The sequence below is a fragment of the Centroberyx affinis genome, unplaced genomic scaffold (assembly GCF_046629955.1).
Source record: "Centroberyx affinis isolate AG114_WGS23_722 - 3 ecotype Tasmania unplaced genomic scaffold, CSIRO-AGI_Caff_v1 ptg000888l_1, whole genome shotgun sequence".
NCBI lineage: Eukaryota > Metazoa > Chordata > Actinopteri > Beryciformes > Berycidae > Centroberyx > Centroberyx affinis.
The window spans coordinates 136,660-149,787 of NW_027279477.1; the positions used below are offsets into that span (position 1 = coordinate 136,660).

At 38.4% G+C, this 13,128-nt stretch overlaps 1 protein-coding gene across 1 annotated transcript; it reads right to left on the minus strand.

The window, feature by feature from the left end:
* Positions 1-7,548: 7,548 nt before the first annotated feature.
* On the minus strand, positions 7,549-11,238 carry myl13 (myosin, light chain 13). Its single transcript, XM_071521409.1, is given in 7 exon segments — positions 7,549-7,762; positions 7,877-7,987; positions 8,126-8,299; positions 8,528-8,677; positions 9,104-9,131; positions 11,057-11,170; positions 11,173-11,238. Coding segments are annotated over 6 exon segments (639 nt in total). The 3' UTR covers positions 7,549-7,762; positions 7,877-7,880.
* Positions 11,239-13,128: the final 1,890 nt, after the last annotated feature.

Below are 13,128 nucleotides of genomic sequence, written 5' to 3' on the forward strand. Positions count from 1 at the left end.
CCAGGGGGAGCGATCTCTGCTGCACTGTCTGAGGGAACAGACGAGAAACAGATGCCCTGGACTTCACTTTGCTCTATCTTTTTGTCCAGAAAAAACAATGAAGTGATTTACAGAAGAGACTGATTTCCAGATTCCACTAACAAGGCTACAGTTTGTCCACTGTGACAGATGAGTCATAATGGGGACAATTTGTATTTGCTTGTGAGAACAGATGAGCATCTCAAAATAAACTGTTACATTTGATGCTCATAGAATTTGCATCATGTAACATATGGCACAATCGTTTTTAATTTTTCTGGAGATTGGGCCATTGGAATGTCATGTCTTTGGAACACAAAGGCATGAAAATGGAACCATAATCAAAAGAGGACATCACAAAGAGTCTTCTTATCATCTCGTCTTTGAGTGTTCTTATCCGCGTCCTCTTTAGTGTTCAGTGTTCATTCAAGGAGTGAGATAATCTCAAAGGATTTGTAGTAGGATCCTTCAACAGCTCACACACTTGCAAATGTCTGCTCCATTGTTAGTGATTGTGAGCGCAGTGAGGAATGCTTAAAACAATTTAATTTGATACATTTGGCCAAGACACTTTTTTGTTTTTTCAAAATGTCGCACAAACAGCCATTTTTCATTACGATTTCAGTACGAAAAATAAAAAAATGCAAAAGTCGACAGGTGCTGTTTGGGAGCAGGTTCTTTTGACAGGAACAAGGCTTTGGAGAAGAGGCTTCGCTTTTGAATAAACATCAAAAACTGTATAAAAAGCATGCACCTCTAAAAAGATCCATAGCACAATAGTCAAAAGGGATAAAAAAAATCCTTTGTTTTGATCTGAACAATTGCTATCCATCAAAACACAACCAAGACAGGTTGTGACCCTGACAAAGACATCAGTTTGTGCTAATAATTTTATACAATGTAGCCATTATAATAAAGCCCGTATAGTTTCTTCCCCACTGCAGGCAGAGTGCTTGGCCTCTTTTTGGAGTCCTGTGCTTTTTATACAGTGTTGGATGTTTAATCTCATACTGTTTTTGTATAAAATTTGGACGTCCATTCACAAGCTAAGCTTCATCTCCAAAGCTTTGTTCCAGCTATTTGTTTGCGCTGCCATTTCCCTTTCCCTTTGTTGAATTTTCTTTTTTAAGCTCATTGAAGAAGTATAAGATCATAAAGACCAGCTTCATGTGTTTGCTGTTTGAGCTCCCCGAGGCTGATGGATGAGCGATCACAAATTCAAGCTTTTTTCCAAGTGATTGAAGTTCACATTATATCCATTATCTTACGCTAATATGGAGATGGGCTAGTGATTCCAAGACATTTATGTAACATAAATGTACGCTAAGTGTCTTGCCTGTATTATACAACCGCAGGAAGTAGATTAAATCCTTTTGGCTTTGTAAAATCCTTGTGGGTTGCTCGTAATCAGTGTCACAAACTAAGCTGCTGGTCCAAGAGATAAGAGCTTGATGACAGTGAGCACCATTTGCCTTCCTAAACGCTTGGCCCGGTCAGGTCATCACACAGCACACAGCATACTGGGAATGTCTGTCGTGCCTGGGTGTAACGCTAAGCTCCAACTTTGGCATCTGCATGGGAACAGCATGCAGATGCCAATAGGACAGTGCATCCACAATGACAAACTCCAAAACACATTGTGCTCTATGTAAAGATGAGGAACAGAGCAGAACAATTTGTTCTAAGAATGATTTAATTCTACAACATGTCTTGTTTATGTATTTATTTGGATATTTCCAAATTAAACTGTCAAAGGTGGGAATTTTTCCCCCAAAATTAAAATGCAGTGTTCTACAGTGTCACCATACTCCTAAAGATTCACTTTTTCTAACTAGGAAATTGAAAAAGCAGAGGCTGAACTTGAGATTCAAAGTTGGCAAGGGCAAGATGTTCAATAATTACATGTCACGCAAATTTCTTTACGGAGGTCTTACATTTTTCACTTCAGACGCACATGTGCTCCTTGAAATGTACAATCGATTCACTTTCGGTTACAGCGCGTTCTTGGAAGATAATTGTATTGGGTAAAGGACAACAACACACTTACTATTGTACAGCAAGTGACAACAACTCATTTGCTGCTTGCTGTCAGAAGTTTACACATGGCCAAGTGGCTCCAACTGCAGTGATTATCATGTCTCATTGGATTTTTATAGGGCCCAATCCTCCAATCACGGAATAACATCAGAAGATAAGGTGGTACGAAGAATGTTAAACTTTTCTGTTAAACTATGTCATTTTAGTTTGTTCAGTTTAAATTTTTTCTTCAGTCTAGATTCAGATCCATGCGATCGACTGGATTTGTGGATTTATAAGAAAAGAGAATCTATTTCCTTCAAAGACTGTGATGAAATGTCTTTAGAGTTTAATGGCTATTGTACAGAACATGAAATATTCTTTCATCACCCCTTGTAAAATGTACAATTCATATTTGTATTTTGTAAGACTTTTATTACATTACAAAAGACGTCTTTCTATTGTGCTGCTGGACTGGACTGATTTCAACCATTAAGAACAGTGAGTTCAAGTGTTGATGATCATCCAAAGTGATTTTGATGTAGATATTTTAAACATTTACCTGTGTTTCTGTTGCCACCATCAAATCGTGTGCAGCTGTAACACTGCACACACCTCCATGATGTCTTAAGCTCATCATGTGAAAACAAATTCACGCGTAAAGTTTAACTTTACCTGATACAGTTGTGAAATTACAGTATTTCATATAGCCTATTTCATACAGAGAGAGAAAACGAATCATTTATTTAAACTCACCAAAGAGACAAACCATGTTTACCTACATATTTTTATTGTTGCCACTGCACTTTGTAGACCAAATCTTGTTGGCATTATTTTGTACACCCTTTTCATTATGAAATGTATTCAATGTGTGTGATGTCAGATTTGGTAACTTATTAGTGAACATAAATACATTTGACCTATAATGATTTTATTGAAAACTATTCGTTGAACCACCCATGTTGCCTTACAAACAAATGGAAATGCATATTTGTGAACAGGAAAGTTATCTCTCTGTAAATGATGTATTTGTGTGTAATTGATATACATTTGTACATGCACATGTGAAATAAAAAAATACCATCTGATTTCAAGTAAAATCATACTATTCTTGTTGTTGTTGCTTTTTATATTAAAGGACAATCTTAGAGAGACTTCTAGACATCAGTGATCAGTGTTGACAGTGGATGATGCATTAAGCTTATTCAGTTTGGGCAATTTGACATCAGCCACAGATTGCCCTAATGGGTTCTGTTTGGTTGATGCATTTGCTCTTTGTCCCCCCTGTTTTCAAGCACCGCATGACACAAATACAGTAGTCCTGTAATGACTCAGATAATTATTTTTATGGAGTGGACTACTGTAGCCTTGCTGGCACTGTGGCATCTAATTGTCTTACTTGTAAATAACATTTTTGTCATTGGAATATTTTAAGATGGCCTGAGAAAGCGTGCCTGCTAGGTTATGTAATATGCATGTGGACTTGGTTTCATACCATTCTTATAGGCTGGGCTGGAGTGAAGTGGAGCAGAAAATGCTGCCTATGCCCAGACCCCTTAGGACTCTATGAGTTATACATCCCCTAACAATTAGCTGGGACTCTGATGCAGCCTAATAAAGGCTTGTTGTGACAATTAATGCTTTCGATGCTTGACAACTGTATGAAAGGCAGACAGTGGATCTGCTGTTCTGCAGCCTACTGCCAGAGGCAAGGTGCACATCTGCACTTCATCTTGGAATACTTCCCCCAGGCTCCCTTGTGTCTATATTAAACTGATTTTCACCAGTCATTCCTTGACTAAAAATAAATGATTGGCATGACAATCTGGGGTTGCCACCACATTCTAACAATGCCTAGTCATTTATGATGTCATTATATGAAGAGTTCTATTCCAAAACACTATTTATCCATTTAGGAAAAAATCTGCTATAATCGCTACATTTATTATCGCCTAATGAATTATTATTTTTAACAGAATAGGCAATCTATTATAGAATCCAACTCCTCAGTGGCATCCTCGGTGGCAAAATTCTTCAACTGATAATTATATTGATTTCTTAAGTACTGAGAACAAAGAGTCAGTTGTAAAGCAGATTGAATAGTCAGCTTCTCAGACACTATATTGGATAGGCTTAGTTCAAGTGCAGCACCACAACTTTGGTATTCAGTAGCAATATTTCTAAATTCCATGGGTGAATTGTGCAAAACCATGATTCAAATCCTGAATCATTCAATCTTGAATTTTTAAGCTATTTTAATGTGTAGTTTGTGTTGGAGGCCATCGGTTGAACCAACAAAAACACATAAGACAGAGACCAAAATTAAACAATGCAACCTTTTTGCATGGACTACATAAAAAACAACTTGAATGACTGAGAATGAGATGGAATTCTAAGCTGAAGTTGTTTATTGCCAATAAATCATTCACTCATGGGTCCCCTGGAACACATCATACTGAAGCTCTCTATTAATAAAAGATTAATTTGGTCATGTGAAAAATGAACTAGGTGGCAGGGAGGCCTAGTGGTTAGAGAGACCATCCTTCAGGAGGTCCTTGGCTCAATCCGCCTGTGTCAGCAAGCACCCACACTGCTGGAGCATCCTTGAGCAAGACACTGAAGCCTCATCAGTTTATGCTATGGCATTATACTGTAGTTGTGGTCCTATTTAAAAGCTGGTATACTGCACTTGGCTTAATCTCTGTCTGTGACACTGATGCTAAAAGTTTCAACGTTATGCCAGTAGAAATGCACAAGCCTCGCTCAAACCATTGGCCTAATAAACATTATGGACGGGGGATGCTAAATATAGAACTGTCTTGTATTTATCAAATCATTCAAGCCAAATCAATGTAAATGTCAGATGAGAACATTATGCATGGTATTTCTCTTAGGGTGAACCTTTGGGATTTGGCGCAGAGTACGATTAAAGTGTACTTTAACAATAGTCAGTGAGCACTGCTCACTTTGCCGGAAGTCACATCAGAAAAATCACAATGACTCCATGACAACACGGTGGTTCTATGGGATAATAGAGGTTTTGCAACTGTGTCACAAATTCCCCAGCAACCACAACTGGTGCCACCATGGAGGCCCAGTGGAGAATTGGCTGTGCGCAAATAATGACTAAATATATAACAACCAGGCTGGAAAAAGAGAGATGGCTGAAAAATATGTGGTGTGTGTGAAGGTCAATATATTAGTGTTAAAAGCAAAAGAACAGTCTGAAAGTACATTTGTTTTCAAATTTAGGTTACTGTGCCACAGGAACGTTTCTTGTCTTCAACCCTGGCCTCTATAGTTACTTCAAAGCACAACCTTAGTTTTAGAAGAGTCAGTACCAGAACTTTTTGCCAACTTGGTGACAGATTTAGAGACTTTTCAGAAATTATGTTTACTATAAAGACTGTCTTAATTTTACAGTTCTATTTTACAGTCCAGCATAATCTGCCAGCAAACAAAACCAGTGCCGTCTGATGTGTGTGTTTGTGCGTGTGAGAGAGAGAGAGAGAGAGAGAGAGAAAGAGAGAGAGAGAGAGAGAGAGAGAGAGAGAGAGAGAGAGTGACAGAGAGAGAGAGAGAGAGAGAGAGAGAGAGAGAGAGAGAGAGAGAGAGAGAGAGAGAGAGAGAGAGAGAGAGTTTATTCAAAGAAAGAAAGAGAGAGAAGCAAGAGGATGTGTGTGTGGTAGGCCTACTTTTGAGGGGAAAGAAGACCTTAATCAGTCCTGACGCCTTTATTTGAACTGTCAAGAGATGTAGATTCATTAACGATGTACAATGTAACTATGCCACAGGTTGGATCCTATATTATATATCTAATTGAGAACTGACAATGAGTTGTCTAAAATCTGGGTAGGTGCAGGTTGTTCTTACTGGTGTTGTAAGTGTGAACATGAACTGAAATGAAATAAAGTTTTGTTGGACAAGTGAGAAGGATTGTCTGTCACAGGTGAATAGTAGTTATTAATGTATTATATTAATAACTACAATTCCCCCTCATGTAATGTTTATTATGTTCTCATTTGTATGTAAATGCTTCGGAGCTTTGAATCTGTATTTAAAAAGTCAAATTCAAGCACAATCCCCACAAACAAGTTTTCATGGCTCAGTAACACAATTTTACTGAATCCCAAATTGAAAATGAAGAATCTTTGGTTATTGGAGCAGCGGCCCCCTCTACTGGCTAAAAGGGGAAATACTACTATTCCTCAAATTTCCAAGGAATGGAGGGATCCATTGCTTTGCATTTTTATCCGTTTTCATTCCAAGTGTGCTGGTATGTTCAGCATGTCCAACAATAGGTGGGATTCTTGGGAATCAGTTATTTTTTCTCTAGAGGCATTTTGGACACTGATCTGATAATTTACCCCTGATTAGTGAACAAAGATTTTGTCTCCTTTCTCTTCAACTGTGCCTTTCTTCATATATTTAGAACAATAGAATATCTAAGAATTTAAGTCTGGGCTATAATATGTGTTAAAATGAAGCCTGGATAAGTTTAATTTTACAGTGTCATTCTAAAAAGAAGCAGCTCAGCCTGCAGCAGAACCAGCGCTGGTATTTCTTTGTAACAATGTTAAAATGAAAGAAACATCAACAAAAAGTCCCAAAGTCATGGGCTGGCGGGTGAGTATTGGTTTGAGGGCCATTTTCCTATATTAATACTATCAGTGCTAATTTTCTAACAGAATAGAGATCTTACGGATCATTTATATCCCATGATTCATTTGTGTCCTGATGGAAGCAGTGTCTTACACAATCAGAATGTCCAATGGTAAGAAAAGCAAGAAAGTATTTGAGTATTTATGAAATTGTGCTTGATGACACACTCATCACCAATGTCACCGATACAGTAAATGACTGACTATCTCATAAAACCAATGCGTCCATGCCATTGTAAATTTAAGCTGTGAGGGGACACTGTGGAGCCTGACACTTTATTTGATGTTTTTGATGTCCACTTCTGATGCTATTCCGTAATCTTTTGCCAAATTCTCTGTGATACATACACAAACATACCATATTCTTTATTAAGATTTTTTTTTGTATCTATCAGAAGACCGCATGTGCCTTGTTTTAGGGGAATCACAGAACTGCTGTTATCAGGGTAGAAATACATCATGGGATGAAGAGCATGATCACTATGATTGTTTCATTAGGCATCAATAGCGTTGAAGCTTGAGCTTTAAGTGATGGGTAAACCAAAACCATGCTAAAAATGCATTTGACACCAGTACAGAGCCACCATAATCCTTAATTGTGGGATGACTTTCATTACATGGGTGTTTCCCTTTAATTTGACTAAACCTTGTGGCCGCACAGCCACTTTCATTTCATTTTAGTGCGATTAAAGTTAGTGTAGCACCCTCTACTGGATAGATTGCAGAAAAAATCAACTTTATCAAACAGTCTCAGGTGGAGGAGACAATGAGTCACAGCTATCAAGCGCTGTTTTGAAAAAGACCATGAAACACCATTACACCATGAAAATGTAATTCATTTATTTATCTTTTTTGATCTACAATATGAACAGTGGCGACGTGCAATGTGTGCATACTGTAGCGCCAACAAAAGGGGTCATAGAAAAATAATGAGCACCTGAAATGTCCTTGCAACTTGATGAAATATTGATCCATCTGAGACACATGGAAAGGAGAAATATACAGGGTGGAATTTACAGGGAAAAAAAAAAGATCAGCTGAGGTCAAAAATTCAGTGTCTTGGTTTTCTAGTGAAAGCGAGAGAGAGAGAAAAAAAGGTCATTACACACTTATACTGATTGCATAATGCAGAGCAATGCTGTAGCACCAGATTGACAATGAGGTTGAAAGAGACATTGTACCTCTTTAAGATGCCATGATGTGTTTTACAAAAGCCTCATAATTTATGCATCCATTGGCATCCTCCTGGTTTTGCATCAACTGCTCCACCTCATCCTCCTTCATCTTCTCACCTGTGAGCCACAAGGAAGGAACAATACTGTCAGCTCCATATCGATCTTCATAATGACCTGACTTCTCTCCCACTGCTACCATTTGGTGATTCAGTTTGGTTTGTTTATATGTGTGTCAGTGATGCATGTTAGACTTACCCAGTGTTGCCAGAACGTGCCTGAGCTCAGCACCCATGACTGTGCCATTCCCCTCCTTGTCAAACACCCTCAGACCCTCAACAAAGTCCTCAAATGTTCCACGGTCCTTGGCCTTGCAGATGTGTTGGTGCATGGGCAGGAACTGGTCAAAGTCAAGCATCTTGGACTGCATGTCTGTAGAAAAAGCGGTATGAAATTGTATGTGCAATACATAAGTTATTTTTTCCATAAGAAACAAACAAAACTCGACTTGAAATATTACTGATGTTGGTTGAAACTTTATCAGAGCCTTTCTCTGTATCGGGCAAACATTAACCGTTTTCAACAATAGTTACAATAGTCTGCTTTTGCACACAGACAGCAAATTAATCAATCAGTGTATTGATTGTGCACGATACCTACCTTCAGGCTTGGGCTTTCCAAGGACATACATGATCTCAGCATTGGTAGGGTTCTGGCCCAAAGCCCTGATCAGATCGCCACATTGTGCATAAGTGATCTTCATCTCGTTGGCTGGTGTCCTGTCGAATAACTGGAAGGCATCTTTGAAGTCTGGGAACAGAACATCACCAAGATATGCTTTTTGAGAGTCTGCTCTGCAACCACTTTGTCTGCTTCAGTATCTTTCACTTTGAGGAGAGGTCTTGCAGATGTAACATCTCTACTATAATAACAATCTATGGCGGCATGCCTTGGGTAAACGGGTCCTTCACCAGAGAAAAATGAAATGAATCAAACCCCAAGGAGCTGTACTTTAAGAACGGCATGCATTTCCCATCTCTTTGACATGGTAGAGTTACATGCATTTACTTGAGAATAAAAGCACATGCCTGCAACACTATAATCATCACCTGTTGCTGGACATTTCGCGAACACTCATGGATTGGCACTCAGAGTGCTATCACAACAAAACCATTCATTGGCTCTATAAATAGCATGCACCACAACTGACAACTGCAACAGCAATCGCAACCTTACCCTCAATCTGCTCGGGGGTGAACTCCAGCTGAAGAGAGACAAAGCAAATGAGGCGATTAGATCCTGTGTGAATCAATCATTCAGAAGAACTAGCTTTAACGCAGAGCTCAGAGTACAGTGAGTGCGCAGGATTGATTGCAGAGGAAATTGCTTTAAAAAACGGAGAGCAAACTGTTAAGCTCAACCCCTAACCTCGCTAACCCCTCCAGCCTCCTCACCTCACGGCACTGAATGCCACAACGCTCTGGACATTCTACCAGCTCCAGTTACGCTCTGCTTATTCAAGGCATCTGTTCCAATCTTAGTTTGCTTTGTTTACCAGTGACCTTGAGTCCAACACCCTCTTCTTATAGATGCTGTCAGACAACAAACTCCCACCTTCATTTGACAAGCCCATTTTTTTAATCCTACTGCAAGGTGTAATAAATGCAGAGGAGGCTTTAGCGTTGTGAATGACACTTCACACGACACCAAGACATAACATGCAATCAACAAGGTCAAGACTTCACTGCTTAAGGATAGTGTTGAATACTTGAGGATGCATGTGTGGAACATTAAATGGCTACCATAAGACATGAATGTAAAGTATATTCTCCCACACATGCACATGAATCTACCAACAGTCTTGTGCAGTTTCATTTAAATTTAGAATTATCAAGGTGCCTCAAATTTACAGTGGTTCAAAGCTTTACAAGGAGCTCCTGTTCAGAAAAAGTTTTTTAAATACTTAGCTGTATAAATGGGGCTTCATATGAACAAAAAATTACAGTCAAGAGGATGTAAAGTTGTAGTAAGTAGTCGTACAAAGCAGTATTCAAATGTTCCATAGCAGAGAAAAAGCTAAACCAAGCTTTCTCATTTTTCTCATCATTATCAAAACCCCATAGGTTTGAATAAACAATGCAAAAATATCTTCATTCTACTTCTGTTTAATGTGTTATTGTAATTCTAAAAACAAACCACTATTTGAATAAACATGACCCATGATGACTATTTATACAGTATGTATATGTTGGACTCCCTTCATATAGTGCCCTAAATTTCTGTCTGATGTTTGGATATCTACAATCCCAGCCCTTCCATGAAGCTGTGTAAAAATATTATCCAAACACTTATCTAAGCATGTTTAAAGATGGATGGTGATGGTTATAATTATCTATATTTTTCTTCCTTCTGGTTTTTCCAGCCTTTTGCCCTCAGAGGAGTGGTGTGGGTGGTCTGCTATTCACAGACATAATGAAAATCATATTTTGTGGCTTTAACCTCACTCCATTGTAACATGGCGGCTCCCTCAACCAGGAAAACATTTACCCATTGAGAAGGGGCCAAGTCAGCAGAAGAGAATCTTTCCATGATGTCTAGTATCAGCTAGTACGTCTCCAAAATTAACCCCAGCAAAAACTATGAAGTTACAAAGTTACAGCTGCTGTAACTGGGGTTTAATACAATCCGTGCTGCATGTCTGAAGATGAACAAATACACTTTAAAGCTGTGCAATAGCTATAAATATAAGACGAAATGTGCATGCTGCCAGCATTATCATAACCCATTCAAATATGGCTGAACAGTCATAATTTTGCATGCACTGCCCTGCTTATGTCACATGGGGTCTCTGATGCTCTTGAAACACAAACCAATGAACAATCTGTGAAATTATCTCCCTGATAAGTTGCTTTTATCCTCAAATATAATGATTTAATTGTGAAATGAAAAGAGATTACATTGTTCTAACAGTTTCCATGACTAAATCTCCTAATTTTAAGTATTATAGCCACTGTGTATAATCATTGGTTATTTGGATGATTAAAAAAGCACTGGTTTTCTTTTTGCTCTACTTTCTGAAGTCAATTCAAAATGGCACAACCAATTAGAAAACAAACAAACAGATGAGTCCACTTCTTGATCCACAGTAACTAGGTATAGATAAAGAGTTTTGTTGTTTGTTTGTTTTACCGTCACTCCTGTAGGGTCAAACTCCGGGGTCTTAGGGCGCTCAGGCTCTGGGGGTTTGGGGGCTGCTGCAGGTTTGGGCTCTTCCTTCTTCTTGGGGGCCATGGCTCTCAGGCTCTCAGGAGACACAGGGGAGGATTGACACGGCAGAGGGGTCTAGCACACTCTGGGTAGAGGTGTCCCATTAGGGGCTAGGCCTCTTTATCCCCTGTCCACAGGTGTCATCTCCACCCCCTCCGTGACCCTCCGTGCTGCCAACAATAGGGGGAGTACTATAAAAGGCCATGCCTTTGTGCTTCTATTTAAGACAATGGGGGTTGTGTATGTACATCATCAGGATACCACAGACGGAAACCTATATTAGATGAAATCCCAGGCCTGGAACCTTCTTTGAATCGGGCTATTTCCATCAACACAAGTGAGACCTTGGGTAACCTCCTTGATCTTGGTCTGTTTTGACCTCTCTTGTTAATTCAGTGAAAAGAGGAAGTGAAGTTGTTTAAATTAGTGTCACAATATGATATCAAGTCCCAGCAATTATCTTCCATTATTATTGAAAATTGCAAACATGTCTAATGAGACAGCATTATTCTTTATCCACATGATGTGTGAGTAGGATAAGGCTTTGTGTTGATCATTTATTTATAGGGCAGATGTTCTGATCTGGGGGATTTGCAGAGTATTAAACTGAAATCCACCCAAAAACAGAATTCACAGAATGATATTTCTGTCTGATCTTGGATGTTTAAGTATAATTGTTTGTATGTGAGCAAGTCTCTCTCAAAGTTGGAAACGAGAGTGTCAAGAAACTAATCTGGGATGATAGCCACATTGGAATGGAGACCGGCTTTGGCCCCTAAACTAGGAGATCAACCTCTGTCATCTTTTAAATCTCTTTTAAAAACACACTTTATTAGACTTGCTTTTACTTGATATACAATTACTGTGTAAATTGTTTTATGATTATTTCAAAAAAACATTATTTTATGATTTTCTTTTTCCTTCTTTGCTAGAGTGTTTTTATATTACTTCTTTATCTCTATCTCGGCTGTCTTTTACTCCTGTGAAGCACCCTGTTTTGACAAGTGCTATATACATAAAAGTTATTAATATTATTTATTATAATTATTATATTATTATTTATAGAGAGTGTGATAGCACCCAGGGTGTTTTTGTGAATCTAGCAGCCGTTAGCATTATTATTAAATTTAGATCATTTGAGTGTAAATACCTCAAGCAAACATTCAATGAGTCTGCATGAGCAGCTTCACCAGGGCTTGCTTGACATTACAAATCAGAATCTTAGTTCTTCTGATTTTATGGGCAGATTTCACAAATATATAATATATATTGGTTAAGCTGGTGTTTATGGTGTTTATTACAGTGTAATAACCTGTTTATTAACCTATAGGAAAGTATTGCAAGTACACAATAATACTGTGAAAATCTTCCTAAGACATGATGTACTTACAAGGGTTTAACAACAGAATGTAACAAACAATTATGGGTTTTTTTTCCAGTTTTTATAGTGTGTTTTGTTAAGAAATTAGCCAGCATTACTGTGTATTTATAATACCTTCTCATAGGTTAAAACACAAGTAAAATGCAATTATAGATCACAGTGTTTGTGCTTTTAGGGTAGATTTTTCCTTTAAGGCACAGCAGGACGGCTGATTTAAATAGGCTTTTCATGGCAGGCGAGAATGAAATCATCATAATTGCTCCTAGACTTGGCTAGTCAGATGACAGCTTACAGACCTGCTAGAATAAAAATGGTTTCCATTATAATACTGTTCATTGCATAACTAGAGAGGAGAGATCATAGTCTGGAGTGGGACAGATAAATCTAAAACACAGTTCTTCTCCTGCACCTCAGAGGCTTGAACAAGCTGAGTTACAGTATTTGTAAGCAATATGGTAAACAACGCATTGAAAACAATCATTTTGGATCATTTATCTGTCTAATAAGTGATTTTTATTTCTTCTGTCTACAGAACAGTCATCTGCTACTGCCCAGACGTCTGTACACCCCTTTGTCTCTGGCCTGAAAGTTGTCATGTAGTTGACAGCTGCTT